The sequence below is a fragment of the Macaca nemestrina genome, chromosome 3, assembly GCF_043159975.1.
Source record: "Macaca nemestrina isolate mMacNem1 chromosome 3, mMacNem.hap1, whole genome shotgun sequence".
Lineage (NCBI taxonomy): Eukaryota > Metazoa > Chordata > Mammalia > Primates > Cercopithecidae > Macaca > Macaca nemestrina.
Window position 1 is genome coordinate 131,507,590 of NC_092127.1, and position 20,610 is coordinate 131,528,199.

At 38.1% G+C, this 20,610-nt stretch overlaps 1 protein-coding gene across 1 annotated transcript in view; it reads left to right on the top strand.

Annotated features, from left to right (window-relative positions):
- The window catches only part of LOC105463616 (transmembrane protease serine 11E), a 50,187-nt gene extending 30,541 nt beyond the window's left edge, over positions 1–19,646 (top strand). The window contains exons 9-10 of the mRNA XM_011710824.2: positions 203–345; positions 18,691–19,646. Of these exons, the coding sequence (XP_011709126.1) occupies positions 203–345; positions 18,691–18,852 (305 nt within the window). The 3' untranslated portion in view covers positions 18,853–19,646. The remainder of the gene's footprint in view (positions 1–202; positions 346–18,690) is intronic.
- The last annotated feature ends 964 nt before the right edge of the window (positions 19,647–20,610 follow it).

Below are 20,610 nucleotides of genomic sequence, written 5' to 3' on the forward strand. Positions count from 1 at the left end.
GGGATTTCACCATGTTGGCCAGGCTGGTCTCGAACTCCTGGCCTCAAGCGATCCTCTAACCTTGACCTCTCAAAGTGCTGGGATTACTGGCATTAGTCACCGTGCCCGGCCTGTATCACTATCTTATTTTTAATCATGAAACATTTTCTTCTGGTTTATAAAATATATATATATGTCTACAAAGCCTTTTTTTTTCTTTTAGGTAGCAGTCAAAATCATCTTCGACAAGCACAGGTGACTCTCATAGACACTACAACTTGCAATGAACCTCAAGCTTACAATGGCGCCATAACTCCTAGAATGTTATGTGCTGGCTCCTTAAAAGGAAAAAGAGATGCATGCCAGGTAAACAGTTTTGCCCATTAGTATGTTGCATAATTTTTTGTTTACTTTTCTTTGAAATAATTACATATTTGCAGGAAGTTGCAAAGATAGTACAGAGGAGTCACAACGTCTCACCCAGTTTTCTTCAATGATTACATCTCACATAACTATAGTTCAATATAAGATCTGCGAAACTGACAGTGGTACAAAGTATGTGTCTAATTCTATGGCATTTTATCGTATCTGTAGATTTGTGTAACCACCACTAGAGTTAAGATGAAGAACTATTCTATCACCACAAAGATCTACCTCTTTCCCTCCTCCTACTATTGCTAACATCTGGCAATCACTAATTTATTCTCCATCTCTATAATTTTTCAGTTTTCAAAATGTTATATAGAGTTACAGTAGCTTTTTAAACAGAATTTAATTTTGGATCATCTATTGGTATTTTCAGCTCTTTTTTGTAGAAAAATTTTAGTGGTTCCTCTAAGTTTTACATATATATATATAAATGTGTATTTATTTATTATATATTTATTATTTATTATATATGTGTATTTATTTATTATATAAATACATATATAAATATGTATTTATTTATATATACATATATAACATCACTGTCTACGTGTATTGAAAATTTACTAGTTTTGCTGAAGTATAGAATGGAAAACTTACTTCCCCTTAAATCCCTTTGCTTTTCCCTCATTAATATTAAATATTAATAAACATAAACATTAAATATTAATAAATATAAATATTAAATATTTGCTTTATATTTTGAGAACCACAGAAGACAATGTTTTGCTTCGACTGTCCAATGTAATTTAGAAAACATAAGAGGAAAAGGAAAGGCTATTTACCTATAGATTTGTTCTTTCCTCTTTCCTGATTCCTTTTTTTTAAAAAAGTCATTTCTGTTTTAGGAACTTCCTTTAGCCACTCTTTCAGTATAGGTATGCTGATGAAAAATTCTCTTAGATTTTCTTTGTCTCTAAAAGTCTTTATTTCTTCTTCATTACTGAAGCATAATTTGGCACTGACAGTTCTTTTCTTTCAGCATTGAAATCATTGCCTCTGTGATTTCTGCAAGGAATGTGTTGCTATTAGAATTATTTTCTTCCAATAGATGAGGTGTCATTTCTCTCTTTCTGTGTTCAAGAGTTTTTCTTTGTCTTTAGTTTTCAGAAGTTTGATTATGTATCTTGGCATGGATTTCTTTGAGCTTATCCTGTTTGAGGTTTGCTCAGCTTTTTGAATATGTAGATTTATATCCTTTGTCAAGTTTGATAAATTTTCAGTCATTATTTCTTGAAATACTCTTTCAGCCCCACCTTCTTTCTTCTTTCCTTCTGGAACTCTAACCGTAGCAATGTTTACTCTTTTATTATAGTCCCAGAGTTTCCTAAGCTTCTGTTTATTTTTTTTTCCACCCTAGTTTCTCTCTGTTGTTCAGATTGGGTAATTTCTATCAATTTATCTTCAAGTTTACTGATCCTTTTATCTGTGTTCTCTATTCTTATGTTAAGTCTGTTCAGTGAGTTTTGAATTATGCTTATCATATTTTTTAGTTCCAGGGTTTTTCTTTGATTCTTCTTTTTATATTTACTATTTCTTTGTTGACACTTCCTATTTCTTTTCCTTTGTTTTAAACATGATGGCAATTGCTCATGGAGATGCATTTATGATGGCTGCTTTAAAATCTTTGTCAAATAATTTCAACATTTGTGTTATCTCAGTGTTGGTACCTGCTGATTGCCTTTGCTCATTCAAGTTAAAACTTTTTCTATTTCTTTGTATGATGATTTATATTCAGCTATATCCTGGGCATCTAATTCTTATTTATTCTGTTCTGTTATTGTTGTTATATCATGCTTTTAAATTTATATTATTTTATTTAATTAATTACTTGTTTCTTCCAACTTTTATTTTAGGTTCAGAGGTTATATCTGCAGGATTGTTACATGGGTAAATTGTGTGTTGCTGGGGTTTGGTGTACAAATTATTTCATCATGCAGGTAGTAAGCATAATAATCAATAGGTAGTTTTTGGTTCTCACACTCCTCCCACCCTCAACCCTCAAGTAAGCCCCAGTATGTATTGTTCCTCTCTTTGTGTCCATATGTACTCAGTGTTTAGCTCCCACTTATAAGTGAGAACATGAGGTATTTGGTTTTCTGTTCCTGCGTTCATTTGCTCAGTATAATGGCCTGTGGCTGCATGGCTGCATCCATATTGCTGCAAAAACCATGGTTTCATTTTGTTTTCTGGCTCCATAGCATTCCATGGTGTATATTTACCACATTTTCTATATCCAGTCCACTGTTGATGGACATCTAGGTTGATTCCATGACTATTGTGAAAATTGCTGCAAGGAACATATGCATGCATGTGTCTTTATGGCAGAACGATTTGTATTCCTTTGGGTATAATATACCCAGTAATGGGATTGCTGGGTCATATGGTAGTTCTGTCTTAATTTTTTTGAGAAATCTCAAAACTGCTTTCCACAGTGGCTGACCTAATTTACATTCCCACCAGCAGTGTATAAGCATCCCTTTTCTCCACAACCTCAACAACATCTGCTGTTTTTTGACTTTTTAATAATAGCCATTCTGACTGGTTTGAGATGATATCTTATTGTGGTTTTTCATTTCCCATTTCCCTGATTAGTGATGTTGAGCATTTGTCCATATGTTTGTTGGTTGCTTGTATGTCTTCTTTTGAGAAATGTCTGTTCCTGTCTGTATTAGGCTGTTCTTACACTGCTATAAAAAATACCTGAGCCTGGCATGGTGGCTCACATCGGTAACCTCAGCACTTTGGGAGGTCAAGGGAGGTGGATCAGTAGAGCTCAGAAGTTCAAGACCAGCTTGGGCAACATAGTGAAATCCTGTCTCTGCCAGAAATATACACATTAGCCAGTGTGGTGGTGTGCGCCTGCAGTCCCAGCTACTTGGAAGCTGTAAGGCAGGAGGATTGCTTGAACCCAGGACGTTGAGGCTGCAGTGCACCTCCTGCACTCCAGCTTGAGTGAAAGAGCAAAACCCTGTCTCCAAAAACAAACAAACAAACCAAGCAAACAAAAAGCCAGTATTAGATAATGTATAAAGAAAAAAGGTTAATTGGCTCACGATTCTGCCGGATTTATGGGCAGCGTGGTGCTTACAATCATGGCAGAAGCTTACAATCATGGCAGAAGGTGAAGTATGAAATGGGAGGGAGCAGGTACATCACATGGTGAAAGCAGGAGCAAGAGGGGTAGAGTGGTAGGAGAGGTGCCATACACTTTCAAACAATCAGATCTCACAAGAGCTCACTCACTATTGCAAAGATAGCTCCAAGCCATGAGTGATCGGCTCCCCTGACCAGCTCCCATGATCTGAACACCTCCCACCAGGTCCTGCCTTCAGCATTGGGGATGACAACACAACATGAGATTTGGGTGGGGACAAATAGCCAAATTATATCACTCTGCTCCTGGCCACTCCCAAATCTCATGTCTTCTCACGTTGCAAAATACAACTATGCCTTCCTAACAGTCCTCCAAATTCTTAATTAATTCCAGCTTTAACTCAAAAGTTCAAAGTTGGCCAGATGCAGTGGCTCACACCTATAATCCCAGCATTTGGAAGGTCAAGGTGGGTGGATTTCTCGACCCCAGGAGTTTGAGACCAGTCTGGGTAATGTGGCAAAACTGCATCTCTACAAAAAAATTTAAAAAAATTAGCTAGGCTTTGTGGCATATGCCTATAGTTCCAACTATTTGGGAGGTTGAGGTGGGAAGATTGATTGAGCTTGGGAGGTTGAGGTTGCAGTGAGCCATGATTGCACCACTGCACTCCAGTCTGTGTGACACAGAAAGATTTCATCTAGGGGAAAAAAAAAAGTCTGAAGTCCATAGTCTCATTTGAGATAAGACTTTCCACTTCATCAACCTGGATTTCACTGTCGATATAACTATCAGCATTTTGGTCACAAACATTTAACCAGTCTCTAAGAAATTTCAGACTTGATCTTATCTTTCTGTCTTCTGAGCCTTCCAAATTCTTGCATCCTTTACCTGTTACTCAGTTGCCAAGTCGCTAGCACATTTTCCGATATCTTTATAGCAATGCCCCACTCATAGTTACCAATTTTCTGTGTAAGGCTGTTCTTGCATCGTTATTAAGAAATATCTGAGGCTGGGTAATTTATTAGAGAAGACGAGGCCGGGCGCGGTGGCTCAAGCCTGTAATCCCAGCACTTTGGGAGGCCGAGGCGGGTGGATCACGAGGTCAGGAGATCGAGACCATCCTGGCTAACACGGTGAAACCTCGTCTCTACTAAAAATACAAAAAACTAGCTGGGCGTGGTGGCGGGCGCCTGTAGTCCCAGCTACTCGGAGGCTGAGGCAGGAGAATGGCGTGAACCCGGGAGGCGGAGCTTGCAGTGAGCCGAGATCGCGCCACTGCACTCCAGCCTGGGCGACACAGGGAGACTCCGTCTCAAAATAAATAAATAAATAAATAAATAAATAAATAAATAAATAAATAAAAAGAGAAGACGTTTAATTGGTTCATGACTTTTCAGACTTTATAGTAAGCATGATGCCAGCATTAACTTGGCTCCTAGGGAGGCATCAGGAAGTTAATAATCATGGTGGGAGGTGAAAGGGGAGGAGGAACATCATGTGGTGAAAACAGGAGCAAGAGAGAGAGTGGAAGGAGGTACCACACGCTTTTAAACAACCAGATACTGTGACAGCTCACTCGCTATTGCAAAGACAACACTACACCATCAGGGATCCGTTACCCAAAAAACTCCCACCAGCCTCACCTCTAGCAATGGAGATTAAACTTCAACATGAGATTTGAGAGGGGACAAATATTCAAACTATATCTATGTTATTTTTCCCCATTTTTAAATGGAGTTGTTTGTTTTTTCTTGTTGATTTAAGATTTCTTATAGATTCTTACAGATATTAGAACTCTGTTAGATGCATAGTTTGCTAATATTTTTTCCTATTCTGTAGATTGTCTATTTATTCTGTTAATAGTTTATTTTGCTGTGCAGAAGCTCTTTAGTTTAAAAGGTCCCAGTTGTCAATTTTTGTTTTAGTTGCAATTGCTTTTAGGGTCTTTGTTACAAAATCTTTGCTAAGACTGATGTCCAGAATGGTAGTTCCTAGGTTTTCTTCTATAGTTTTTATAATTTTAGGTTTTACACTTAAGTATTTCAACCATCTCAAGTTGATTTTTGTATACGGTGAAAGAAACGGGTTCAGTTTTAATTTTCTGCATATGGCTAGCCAGTTATCCCCAGCATCATTAATTGAGTAGGAGTCCTTTCCCCATTTCTTGTTATTGTCATCTTTGTCAAAGGTGAGATGATTGTAGACATGCAGCTTTACTCCTGGCTTCTCTATTTGATTCCATTAGTCTATGTGTCTATTTTTTGTACTAGCACCATGATCTTTTGGTTACTATAGCTTTGTGGTATAGTTTGAAGTCTGGTAGTGTGATGCCACCAGCTTTGTTTTTTTGTTTAGGATAACTTTGGCTACTCAGGCTGTTTTTTGGCTCCATATAAATATTACAATAGTTTTTACTAATTCTGTGAAAAATGACATTGGTAGTTTTGTAGGAATAACATTTAATCTGTAAATTTCTTTGAGCAGTGTGGCCATTTTAACCATACTGATTCTTTCTATTCATGAGCACAAACTGTTTTTCCATTTGTTTGTGCCAACTATGATTTCTTTCTTTCTTTTCTTTTTTTTTTTTAATTGAGACAAGGTCTTACCCTGTTGACCAGGCTGGAGTGCAGTGCCACAGTTGTAGCTCACTGTAACCTTGAACTCCTGGGCTTAAGTGACCCTCCCACCTGTCTCCTGAGTAGCTAGGACTATAGGCATGCACCACCACACATGGCTAATTTTTTAGATTTTTGGTCGAGATATAGTCTTGCCATGTTGCTCATGCTGGCCTTGGACTCCTGAGCTCAAGCAATCCTCCTGCCTCTGCCTCCTAAAGTGCTGGGATTATGGGCATCAGCCACTGTACCTGGCCTTCAACTATGATTTCTTTCAGCAGTGTTTTTAATTCTCATTGTAGAGATCCTTCACCTTCCTAGTTAGCTGTATGTCTATGTATTTCATTCTTTTTGTGGCAATTGTGAATGGGATTGCACTCTTGATTTGGCTGTCAGCTAAGATGTTATTGTTGTATAGAAGTGCTCCTCATTTTAGTACATTGATTTTGTATTCAGAAACTTTACTGAAGTTGTTTATCAGTTCTAGGAGCCTTTGGGCAGAGACTATGGAGTTTTCTGGGTATAGAATCCTGTCATTTGTGAAGAGAGATAGTTTGACTTCCTCTCTTCTATTTGGATGCTTTTTATGTCTTTCTCTTGCCTGATTGCTTTGGTTAAAACTTCCAGTACTATGTTGAATAACAATGGTGAGTGTGTACATCCTTGTCTTTTCTGGTTCACAGGGGAATGTTTCTAGCTTTTGCCCATTCATTATGATGTTGGTTATGGGGTTGCCATAGGAGACTTTTATTATTTTGAAGTGTGTTCCTCTGATGCCTAGTTTGTTCAAGGTGGTTTTTTTTTTTTTCTTTTTGAGACAGAGTCTCGCTTTGTCACCCAGGCTGGAGTACAGTGGTACGATCTCAGCTCACTGCAACTTCTGTCCCCCAGGTTCAAGTGATTCTCCTGCCTTAGCCTCCTGAGTTGCTGGGATTACAGCTGCTCACCACCATGCCTGGCTAACTTTTGTATTTTTAGTAGAGATGGGGTTTCGCCATGTTGGTCAGGCTGGTCTTGAACACTTGACCTCAGGTGATCCACATGTCTGGGCCTCCCAAAGTGCTGGGATTACACGCGTGAGCCACCGTGCCTGGCCATATTTATGTATTTTCATATGTTGTACCAGCCTTGCATCCTAGAAAATAAGCCTACGTTACTGTGGTGGATTAGCTTTTTGATGTGCTGCTGGATTTGGTTTGCAAATCTTTTGTTTGCAAATATTTTGTTGAGGATTTTTGCATCAATGTTCATCAAGGATATTGTCCTGAAGTTTTCTATTTTTGTTGTGTCTATTCTAGGTTTTGGTATCAGAATAACACTGCCTTTGTAAAATGAGTTAGGGAAGCATCTCTTTTTCTAGAATTTTGGGAGTATTTTCAATATAATTGGTACCAGCTCTTCTTTATATATCTGGTAGAATTTGGCTGTGAATCTCTCTGTTCCAGACCTTCCTTGTTGGTTGTTTTTTTTTGTAAATTACTGGTTCAATTTTGGAACTCTTTATTGGTCTTCTCAGGTATTCAATTTCTTCCTGGTTCAATATTGGGAGTTTGTGTTTCGAAGAATTTATCCATTCCTTCTAGATTTTCTAGTTTGTGTGCATAGAGGTGTTTACAATCATCTTTGAATTTTTTGTAAAAAATATTTCTCTTCCCTTTGGCATTTCTGATTGTGTTTATTTGAAAGTTCTTTTTTTTTCTTTGTTAGTCTTGTTAGCAGTGTATCAATCTTATTTATTCTTTCAAAGAACAAGTTTTTGTTTTCATTGACCTTTTATATGGATTTTTGTGTCTCTATTTCATTCAGTTCAGCTCTAATTTTGGTTATTTTTTGTCTTGTGCTAGTTTGTGGATTCACTTACTCTTATTTTTCTAGTACTTCGAGGTGTGATGCTGTTAATTTAAGATATTTATATCTTTTTTTAGTTCTTCGAGGGGTGATGTTAACTTAAAATATTTGTATCTTTTTGATATCGACATTTTGCCCTATAAACTTTCCTCTTAACACTGCTTTACCTGTGTCCCAGAAATTCTGGTATGTTGTATCTTTATTTTCATTAGTTTCAAAGAATTTCTTGCTTTCTGTCTTAATTTCATTCTTTACTCAAAAGTCATTCAGGAGCAGGCTGTTTAATTTCCATGTAATTGTATAATTTTGAGAGATCTTGGTATTGATTTCTATTTTTATTGCACTGTGGTCTAAGAGTGTGATTGGTACGATTTTTAAAAATTTGTTTAGAATTGCTTTATGGCCAAGTGCATGGTTGATCTTAGAGTGTGTGCCATACATATGCAGATGAAAAGAATGTATATTTTCTTGTTGTTAGGTGGAGCATTCTATAGATATCTGTTAGGTTCATTTGGTCAAGTGTTGAGTTTAGTTTCAGAATATCTTTGTTAGTTTTCTGCCTTTATAACACCTTTAATGGGGTGTTGAAATCTCCACTATAATTTTGTATTTCTCTAAGTCTTTTTTTTGTAGGCTCTAAGAACTTATTTTCTGAGTCTGGATGCTCCAGTGTTGGATGCATACACATTTAGAATAGTTAATCTTCTTGTTGAATTGAACACTTTATCACTTTGTCACACCCTTTTTTGTCCTTTTTAATTATTGTTGTTTTAAAGTCTGTTTCGTCTGAAATAAGCATAGCAACCCCTGTTCTTTTTTGTTTTTCATTTGCTTGGTAGATCTTTCCTTATGCCTTTCCTTTGAGACTATGAGTGTCATTGCATTTGAGATGGGTCACCTGATGATAGCATACAGTTGGGTCTTGCTTCTTTATCCAATGTGCTACTCTGTCCCTCATAAATGGGGCGTTAAGCCTGTTTATATTCAAGTTATAATATTGATATGTGAAGATTTGATGCTGCCATTGTGTTGTTAGCTGGTTATTCTATAGGCTTGATTGTATAGTTGCTTATAGTGTCAGTGGGCTATGTAATTTCTTTTTTATGGTGTCAGGTAATGGCTCTTTTTTGGGGGACAGACTTTTGCTCTTGTTGCTCAGGCTGGAGTGCAAAGGCTCAATCTTAGCTCACTACAACCTCCACCTCCCAGGTTCAAGTGATTCTTCTGCCTTAGCATCCTGAGTAGCTGGGATTATAAGCACATGCCATCACACCTGGCTAATTTTGTATTTTTAGTAGAGATGGGGTTTCGCCATGTTGGCCAGGCTGGTTTTGAACTCCTGACCTCGGGTGATCTGCCTACCTCGGCCTTCCAAAGTGCTGGGATTACAGGCGTGAGCCATCATGCTTGGCCAGGTAATGGTCTTTTGTTGCCGTGTTTAGCACTCTTTTAAGGACTTCTTGCAAGGCAAGTCTGGTGGTAATAAATTCCCTTAACATTTGCTTGTCTGAAAATGATTTTATTTCTCCTTCCCTTATGAAGCTTAGCTTAGTTGGATATGAAATTCTTGATTATAATTGTTTTCTTTAAGAATGCCAAATATAACAGCCTGGCCAACATGGTGAAACCCCATTTCTACTAAAAATACAAAAATTAGCCACCTGTGGTAATGGGCGACAGTAATCCCAGCTATTTGGGAGGCTGAGGCAGGAGAATTGCTTGAACCTGGGAGGCAGAGGTTGCAGACAGCTGAGATCGTGTCATTGCACTCCAACCTGGGTGACAAGGGCAAGACTCCGTCTCAAAAAAAAAAAAAAAGAATGCTAGCTGAGTATAGGTCCCCAATCTCTTTTGGCTTATAACGTTTCTGCTGAAGGTTCTGCTGTTATCCTGATAGCACCCCGTTTGTATGTGACCTGTCCCTTCTCTACTGCTTTTAAGATTTTTTTCTTTCATGTTGACCTTTGAGAATCTGATTGACTACGTGTCTGGAGTATGGGTGTGTTGTATGTTATATCTCTGGGGTTCTTTGAATTTCTTGAATTTGGATGTTGACCTCTGCAGCAAGGTTGGGGAAGTTTTCAAGAGTAATATTCATAAATGAGTTTTCCAAGTTGCTTGCTCTCTCTCTCCCTCCCATTTTTGGGGATGCCACTGAGTTGTATATTTGGCATATTTATATAATTCCATATTTCTTGGAGATTTTCCTCATTTAAAAAAATTCTTTTTCTTTGTCGGAGTTGATTTGAAGAACTGGCCTTCAAGTTCTAAAATTGTTTTCCAGTTTGATCTATTCTGCTGTTAATACTGCCCATTGTATTATGAAATTTTTGTAGTGAGTTTTTCAGCTCTAGATCAGTTTGATTCCTTCCTTCAGTTTGATTCCTTCCTTCCCCCTCCCTCCCTCCCTCCCTCCCTCCCTCCCTCCCTCCTTCCCTCCTTCCTTCCTTCCTTCCTTCCTTCCTTCCTTCCTTCCTTCCTTCCTTCCTTCCTTCCTTCCTTCCTTCCTTCCTTCCTTCCTTCCTTCCTTCCTTCCTTCCTTCCTTCCTTCCTTCCTTCCTTCCTTCCTTCCTTCCAGCTCTAGATCAGTTTGATTCCTTCCTTCCTTCCTTGCTTGCTTTCTTGCTTGCTTTCTTTGACAGACTCTCTGTCGCCCGGACTGGAGTGCAGTGGCGCGATCTCGGCTCACTGTAAGCTCCGCCTCCCAGGTTCACGCCATTCTCCTGCCTCAGCCTCCCGGGTAGCCGGGACTACAGGCGCCCGCCACCACGCCCGGCTAATCTTTTTGTATTTTTAGTAGAGACGAGGTTTCACCGTGTTAGCCAGGATGGTCTCCATCTCCTGACCTCGTGATCCGCCCGTCTCGGCCTCCCAAAGTGCTGGGATTACAGGCGTGAGCCACCGCGCCCGGCCCTGATTCTTTCTTAAAATGGCAATTTCATCTTTCAGCTCTTGTATTATTTTATTGATTCCGTAAATTCCTTAGATTGTGTTTCGACTTTCTCCTGAATCTCGATGATCTTCATTGACGTCCGTGTTCTGAATTCCATGTCTGCCGTTTTAGTTTGGTTAAGAACCATTGCTGGGGAGCTAGTTCAGTCATTTGGAGGTAAGAAGATACTCGTGCTTTTAGAGTTACCACAGTTCTTGCATTGGTTCTTTCTCTTCTGTGTGTTTGAAGTTGTTGTCTTTTGTATGGAGCTTTTTACTTTAATATTCTTTAATGCCTTTTGTGGTTTGATTGTGGTATTAGTTGTGCTTAGTTAATTTCATTCACTTTTGGATGATTTCAGGGGTCCGAGGTTTAGCTCCGCACTCCTGGGCTGCATGCTTATACCAGGCTGTAACCTTGGGAAATTGGGACCAGGTCTGAGGCTATTTTCTTTAGCCCCTAGAGGTTAACTACCTCCTGTGTTGGAGGGAATGAGGTGTTCCTGGTCCACTGGCAACAAAACTGTGGTGGCAAAGGCACTTTGGCGGGGTGGCAGTAGGTCAGTGAGGGTCCTTATGCACACATATGTGCTGGCGGTGGGTTAGTGGCAAGTCCTGCACAGACATGTGTGCTGGTGGTGGGGTGGTGATGGGGTCAGTGTGCATGCATGCACCAGTGCTGGAGGCTGCAGGCAAATGCATGATAGCAAAGCAGCATGTGGAGGCTGCCAGTGAGTGCATGCTGGTGGGTGCTCACTGACAGGGATCTGCCTTTAGTAGCTCTCCAGCTGTTAGGCAGAGTTTGCCACCAAAATAGCAATGGTTGAGGCTTTCAAAAAATGCCTTGGCTGGGCAACTGAGGCAGTGATGCAAATTTGTGTGGCCAGGCAGGGCCTCTGGCATAGGCCAGCCAACAAGCGAGGGCTCACATCAGGCTGTTCCCATCCCACAAGCAAGAGAGCCCTGTGATGTCCAGGTCTGTCCATCAACAAAGACTAAATCCACCTAGAGATGTATGATGAGCTTTGGGGGATGGGCACCCATGGCCATGCTCTGCTGTAGCCATTCTCATGCCAAACCCTGTGGATTCCGTGCAGGCCAGAATTCAGTCTCTTTCAACTCTCCAGGCCATTCTCCCTGCCACCTCAAAAGTCCATGGGGGATGAGGGGTCTCTGGCAGCTAAGATTCTGGAGGTCTGTGGTATGAGTTGACCACTCCATGACCATTTAACTCATCCCTTCCCCAGGAGCCTCTCCAGGCCAGGAACAAGTTCTGGTGCTTGGCAACCCTGTGCAGGGTTACCAGCTGCCTCCCCTTTCAGCCTGGGGTCTGCATTCTCCTTCCATCCACTCTCAATGCCTTCTTTCTGAAAATTTGTTCAGAGTGTGCCAATCTTCTTGATGGTCTGGTCCTTCATTGGGAGAAGGTCTTCTTGTCTGTATCTAGTCGGTCATCTTGTTTTAGTATTGATTAAATAATGAAATAATAATTTGAAAAAATTAAATTATTATTATTTAAAACTCTAGACCTTATTTAAATTTTCTGTTTAACCATGCCTCAGCAGACATTGCGATGCAGAGGGAGGGGGATGTATGAAGGAATTGCCTCATTTCCCACTCAACTTCCTTTGATACTCAGGTGAGGGACTAATGCCTCATTACTACTGCATGGAGGTTAGGCCTCTTCTGATAACACTCTGGCTGAAGGTACTTTGTTACTGCTCCCCTTTTGCCTCCACTGACATCATGGGGTAGTGATTTCATTACTGCTTGGCAGTGGTGAGACTTGACTTCCCACTACATCCCCTCAGAGATGGTTCTAGTAGATGGGGAGAGTTATTCCTCTTACTGGTTGGTAGTTCATGCTTCCCACTCAGCATATATATATATATATTTTTAAGTATCCTCCTTTTTTTTTTTTTTTTTTTTTTTTTTGAGGTGGAGTCTCTCTCTGTTGCCCTGGCTGTAGTGCAGTGGTGTGATCTCGGCTCACTGCAACTCACTGCAACCTCTGCCTCCTGGGTTCAGGTGATTCTGCTGCCTCAGCCGAGTAGCTGACATTAAAGGCGAGCACCACGACGCCTGGCTAATTTTTGTATTTTTAGTAGAGACGGGGTTTCGCTATGTTTGCTAGACTGGTCTCAAACTCCTGATTTCAGGTCATCTTCCTGCTTCAGCCTTCCAAAGTGCTGGGATTACAAGCGTGAGCCACTGCACCTGGTCCCTGTTCAGCATATGCTGACATCAATCTCGTAGGGAATTGGGCCTTGTTACAGCCTGGTAAGCGTGGAAGCCTCTTCAGTTGGGATTTATTGTCTTCCCGGATTTGCTGTTTTCCCAAGTTGTCTTCTTATTGGTTGTTTTACTAAGGAGAGCAGGATTTTCTTGGAGCCTTTTAAAAAACCTGCACTTGTTGGCAGGTTGCCAGTTTGCTGACTTCTTCAGTTTCAAGTCCATGCTATATGAAGAAAAAAAAAATTCAGAGCGCTCACTGTTGTATCATTCCTTTTGTCCTGTATTTCTGAACCTACCTGTCTTCTTCTCTCTAATTTTCAGTCTTTTTATGTTTGTTTTATTTGTAATGTCTGGGTATTTTTTGGTTTGTTTTAGTTGTGTTTAGCTGGGGAAAAAAGAATAAGTAAGTCTATTCCATATTGGTCTGGAGCATTTGCATATTTTTGAAGCCAGGTTTTGTTTTCCAATGTTTGGCTAGTGCCACCAATTTTGTACCTTTGGTGGATACAAAAATTTTGACCTCTATGTCTTCGTGTGCATCACTGACAAAATCATGGAGGGGGCCAATAACTGGTTCCTTGTATGTGTCACTAAATGCTCTTATAATTTTCATTTTGTGATTTGACAGAATTTTTGTTTAATGTGCTTTCAAAGCCTTATATTTCTCTTTAGAATTCCATGTTATTCTGTGTGCTTTCTAATCTGTATTCACAAAATGGTACCATTAATTTCTAACCTTTTTTTTTTCAATTTTTTATGTTATTCTTTTCATGCTTTCACATGAACACTGTATGTGTATTGCCTTCATTTGCTCCACCTCATTTAATTCACTGTTGGCATCACTATAGTTCTTTACCAACTTTTACCTTTGGGTTAGTCGTTTTAGCAATGTTCAGTTTGCTACACTAAATTATTTTATTCAATTGACCTTTGTTTATACTCTGACAAATTCTCAAGTTTAGACTCACTTCATTGTGTTTCTTTTTCTGCTCTGAGGCCCTAATTGCTCCTAGAGGAACACACGGAACAAAGTAGATTGGTCCCATTACCACACTCTACTAAAAATTCCTTCCTAAAAACTGAAATTGATTCTGTAGTTCAATCTCCTGAAATGAATTCAACTTAAAAGATGCACTTGAAAATATACTTGATCCTTGTTATTTGCAGATTTCATATTTTCAAATTCACCTACTCACTAATATTTATTTGTAACCCCCAAATCAATACTCAAGGCACTTTTATGATCATTCACAAGCATGCACAGAGTGGCAAAATATCTTATTACTCAATGAGTATATTCTTACCTGAGGTTGAAAAATATGATACCATGCCTTTTTGTTTCAGTTCTCATACTGTAAACAAGTGTCCTTTTCTTGGTCTACATAGTACTACATTTTTCACATTTTTATGACTTTGCTGGTGATTTTGCTGTTTAAAATAGTCCCCAAGTGTTGTGTCAAAGCATAGTGCAAGAAGGTTGTGATGTGCCATATGGAGAAAATATGTATATTTGGTAAGCTTTGTTTAGTTATAAGTTATAGCAGTGTTTACTGTGAGTTTAATGTTAATGAATCAACAGTGCATATTAAATAGAATGTCTTTAAACAGAAACACGCATGAAATCTGTTTATGTATTGAGCAGTTGACAAAAATGTGACCAGAGTCTCCTGGAAAACCAACCCTGTATTTCTCCTAAGAACAAGGACTCAATAATCATTAATTCAGTGTTTGTGGTGACTTCATAGAACACAACTACTATGAATAATGAGAATAACCTGTATTTTATTTGTCTTCTTGATGGTCATAGAATCATTGGTGGTTTAGATATTATGCTAGACCTTCTTTTGTCCTAATCATCATCATCCTACTTGCCTCCAACTTTCCTGAAACTGTTGAAAACATCATGCACTTTTACTTTTACATTTATGATCATCCGTTATGTTCTTTATTCAACTATCTCGCTTTCTATAGTCTCCATAGTAATGTCCTTCCTAAAAATTTCAGAGGAACAGATGTACGCCCTCTTAATCTTTTATTTTATAATTTTTATTATAAAAATTTCAATAGTATTCAAAAATAGGGAGGATAAAATAAGGAACTTTCATGTACTCATCACCTAGTTCAAAAATTTACAACTCATGGCCAACCTTACGTTATCCGTACATACCCTGACACAATCCCCTCATCCCCTTCCCCCACCAAAATATTAAATCTATTTTGAAGTTAATCCCAGATGTTATATACTTTCATCTGAAAATGTCCCCATTCAAAAATACCATTTTGATGGTGATATTAGAGGTATACTCTTTACAAACTTTGTGAGCTACAGAAGAGAAGCCAAATTTGCTCTGTGATTACAATATTCTACTTTCTTATCTCTGGAAAGACATGGCACCCATTTTTTGGGGGCAGGGATGGAGTTTCATGCTTGTCACACAGGCTGGAGTGCAGTGGTGCGATCTCTGCTCACTACAGCCTCCACCTTCCGTGTTTAAGCTATTCTCTCACCTCAGCCTCCCGAGTAGCTGAGATTACAGGCAATCACCACCATGCCAAGCTAATTTTTGTATTTTTAGTAGAGACAAGGTTTAACCACGTTGGTGAAAAATTCCTTCCTAGCTTCCAGGCTGGTCTCAAACTCCTGACCTCAGGTGATCCACTTGCCTCAGCCTCCCAAGGTGCTGGGATTTCAGGTGTAAGCCATCGTGCCCAGCCTCCGTTTAAAAAATGTTCATGTCTAGCATCCACAATTTTTCCCACTTGCCTTGCTCTTTATATTTTAATATCACAAAAACCATTAATAACCTCATATGTAAAAATTTTTCCTTGAATCTCCTACTGTTTCTCATCTCAGTGGTATTTGGCGACCTTGTCTTTCTAAAACATATCCCTTGTTTGAATTTCGTAATTCTGAAATTTGCTGATTTCTTTCCTCCTCCTCCATCTACTCATTGCTGGCTCTATCCTTTGATTAATCTTTCTCTCTCTCTCTCTCCACCTGGCTATTTTCAAGATTCAGATCTCAGATAAAATTTTTATCTGCTGTCTATATTCTCACTTGAAGAAGCCATCTTTTCTTTGAACTCAGCTATCACCTTAATGAGTGCCAAATCTATGTCTCCAGAATTCAACTCTTGCCCATATTTAGTCTTACATTTCTACCTACTTCAAAGTGATCTCTATTTATATATTTTAAGTTCTAAATACGAAATGAAAAATTGTATATGTGCCATTTGAAACTTAACAGGTATCATGAAATGTTGCCTGGGTTTTTAAGTTTCTCGCTCATATTATTAGGGTTCGCTATTCTTAGAGTTTGTTTTTTTTTTTTTTTTTTTTTTTTTTTACTCTTATGTTTCCTCCACATGTATTCAGCTAAGTCCTAGACTATTTTCCCACTTTACCATATCTTTCATGTTTATTTCTTATGCCTCTATTATTTCTGTTAACACTCTAATCTGTTCTCTCATTTCTTTGTGTCTTAATACTTCCACGGCTTCCTGTTTGGCTTCCTACTTCCAATTTTAGAAGTTTCTGTTGTGATATGCACATTTCTGAATACACTTCCTGTTCTGTTTCTCACTAAACCATTCACTGAAAATAACAGGATTAATGAGACAAATGGGGTTAGAGACAGACTGGTCCCTCCAAAGCTATGCAACTTTTTAACTGAAGAATTAACAAATATAATAATTTGTACCTTTAAAAGTAGCTTGCACAGTGTAGGTAGGCAGAATGCCCAAGGTCTGGTGGCTTACTGGGGGTATGTTAGAATGCACAGAAACAATAATGTGGAAACATAGGTTTGCTGGTGCTAAGGTAACATACACAGGGAAGTGTAGTCCTGAGCAGAGAGAAACACAACCTAAAACTGATACAAAGCTGGGATACATCTCTCTGGGGAGGGAGTTTTGGGAACAGGAACTCAGGCGTTTTCTTAAACCAGTGCCCTAGAGTTGTCTGCCTGTGCAATAGCTGAGTTGAAAGGATTTTCCTTTTCTTCTGCGGTTTATAATTCTACTGCCATTATTCTGGCTCCCTTGCCTAAAAAAAAGCACATATAAACGATCATAATTTCCATCTTCTGACATAACTCTGCCATTCACTAATCAAATGTGTGCTAATTAGTGCTGGTAGAATAGACTCTATTTTTTTTTTTTTTTTATATTTGATACTTACTGGACATCACCTTACTTTCAGCTTGTAATGCTATTAGATACACTGCTATCTCTTTAAAAGAATTATTTATTCTCAGACTCATTTGTTCCTGTCTCTTATGCTGATTTAAGCTTTCTTGTCTCTTGTATCTTCTATTTCTCTATCCTGATTTTCTCTGCCTGCATATAGACTTGGGATTTTATTATCAAAATTATTTATTTTCGAATAGCTTTATGTGGCATATCTTATTTCTATAAGCAGATTGCGGGTTCCTAGAGGACAAGATCCACGTGTTTATAATACTCTTTTTATATCTCCTCCTATCTACGAGGGTATCAGTAAATGCTTATTGGTTAGATTTAAAATCACAAATGTATTATTCCAAATTTACTATGATGTTAATTTTTTAAATGGACAAAAGAAAATTCACAAGGAAGTTAGCATAATGTAGGGAAAAAAGCATGGCCTTCTGAATTAGATCACTCTGGATTCAAATTCAAGGTCTGCCACTGATTAGCACGTGATCTCAAGCAAATTACTTAATGTTTCTGAGTTTCAGGTTTCTTAATAACCTGGAAAAAATTAACCTAGTTCTATGTTTTTATTAAACAAGAATTATACGAATTAATGCAATAATATTTTAATCAATTAAGAACTTCATAGAGTGTGAATACTTAATGGGTGGCCAATAATTAGAGGTTCCAGGATCTTGAGGGATAATCAGCCAGTACCTTGTTATTAGAAGCCATATAAAGAAGCAAAATTCCAGAGTTTGCAGGATATAATTAGAATTTGTGATTTTATATATGCATTTCCTAAGTTCTGCCTTTTGCTAGACTAAGCACTTTACATTCACTGTCTTACATCATCTTCATAGTACTCATCACAGGGAGGTATTATTAGGAGCATTTACAGATAAATAAATTAAAGGTTTTAGCCAGCTTGGAAAGGCCAAACTTGAGAGAGAAACCCTGGTGTCTGACTCTAATGTCTTTTTTTTTTTTTTTTTAAGTTTTATTTTATTATTGTTATTTTTTAATCAGTAATAGACTCTTCACTCCCTTTTTGGGGGTTATGTTACACTAATAAAGAATATAGACAAAATAACTAGGGAGTTATTTTGTCAGATGTATCACGTGAGTTAAGAGTACAGTTCTTCAAAGAGATGGAGCTTTCAATCTCATTGTTTTGAACCTTGAGGCTACATCAGTTTTCAAGGTATTGGAGTTCCTCTTTTAGGTGGATAACTGACATAAATGGAGAAAATCACTTATGCATGCGAACACACTGAATACTTTTGAAAATTACCCCTTTCATTATGTTCTTAAGTTAGAAAAATAGCCAATTCCTCTGTAATGAACTGAATTATGAATTACTAATTTCTGTCTTCTCCTTTAGGGTGACTCTGGAGGACCACTGGTTAGTTCAGATGCTAGAGATATCTGGTACCTTGCTGGAATAGTGAGCTGGGGAGATGAATGTGCGAAACCCAATAAGCCTGGTGTTTATACTAGAGTTACGGCCTTACGGGACTGGATTACTTCCAAAACTGGTATCTAAGAGAGAAAAGCCTAATGGAACAGATCACATTTTTTGGGGGGGGTGTGTATAGGCCATTTTTAGAGATACAGAATTGGAGAAGAAGACTTGCAAAACAGCTAGATTTGACTGATCTCACTAAACTGTTTGCTTGATGCATATATTTTCTTCCCAGCTCTGTTCCACACATAAGCATCCTGCTTCTGCCAGATCAGCTCTGTCATCTGTGAGCAATAGTTCAAACTTTATGTACATAGAGAAGTAGATAATACAATATTACATTACAGCCTGCATTCATTTGTTCTCTAGAAGTTTTGTCGTCAGAATTTTGACTTGTCGACACAAATTTGTAACGCATATATACAATTTGAAGAACTCCTTTTCTTCAGTTCCTGAGCTCCTCTCATTTCAGCAAATATCCATTTTCAAGGTGCAGAACAAGGAGTGAAAGAAAATATAAGAAGAAAAACATCCCCTACATTTTATTGGCACAGAAAAGTATTCGGTGTTTTTCTTTTTCTTAGTGGAATATGGGAAATGATCATATTCATTATGAAAGATCAAGCAAAGACAGCTGAATACCAATCACTTCATCATTTAGGAAGTATGGGAACTAAGTTAAGGAAATCCAGAAAGAAGCCAAGATATATCTTTCTTTTCATTTCCAAACAACTTACTATGATAAATGTGAAGAAGATTCTGTTTCCTTGTGACCTATAATAATTATACAAACATCATGCAATGTACTTGTTCTAAGCGAATTAAAGCAAATATTTATTTAACATTGTGTTACTGAGGATGTCAATATATAACAATAAAATATAAATCACCCAGTTGCTTGACATTATGGTATGATAATCCACAAAGAAGGGGAAGATGGGGAAAATGTTACTAGTCAATTTATTATAAATTATTTTAAAACTTGAGCCTAGGATGAAAATTAATTTAATAACAATCAGCATGCCTATGTAGTAAAATAATTGTGCTGTGGAATGGGAGGGAATGAAGAGTTCAAACAATTGGCAGAAAAGGTTTTATTCATCTAAGACTTTCCCAAATAGCAAATCCTTGAAGGGAATGAGATCCAGGTGTTAGTGTATAGTCTAGTGATGCAACTAAACTGGGGTTCAGACCTCTATTTTGAGACGATTGCAGATATTTTTCTCCCCTTGCTGTTGTGTTTACAGTTCATGCATGGCTAATCGTCCTGTTAGACTCATTTGGGCTGAGATGGAAAGATATAGAGAAAATATCCTGGAAAGTGCCTCACTGCTGCATCTAGTGTGATACTGAATTGCTAACTGCCTGGATAACAAAACTGAAGAGCAAAAGTGTAATATTGGCCACCTTCATGATTTTAGTTGTGGTAAATTATTACTGAGCTGTTAAGAGACACAGCTTTTAAGTAATCTAGACCATAATGAAGTTAGGACTGGTACCATGACGTACGGCGTGTTAATGGTGAGATTTCACCAAGTCTTTCTTCATTGTATATAGCTACTCATATAAATTCTATATTGTACAATAATTACCTTGAAAACCGGTATTGCGAGGAAAAATTTGACTTTATTGATCTGAATAACATTGGAGTATGAACTGATAAAATTTAGGCTCTTGGCAAAAATATGAAAACTGACGTGAATTGATAGTGTTAAATATTTTACGAAAGCTATTTTTGTTTCATTTAACAAAATGCTCTGGGAAAAAACAAAATTGAGGAAAACCTTGAATTTTAAGCAAGGATGTAAGTACGTTTAAAACTACTCTCAGGGTTGTGTT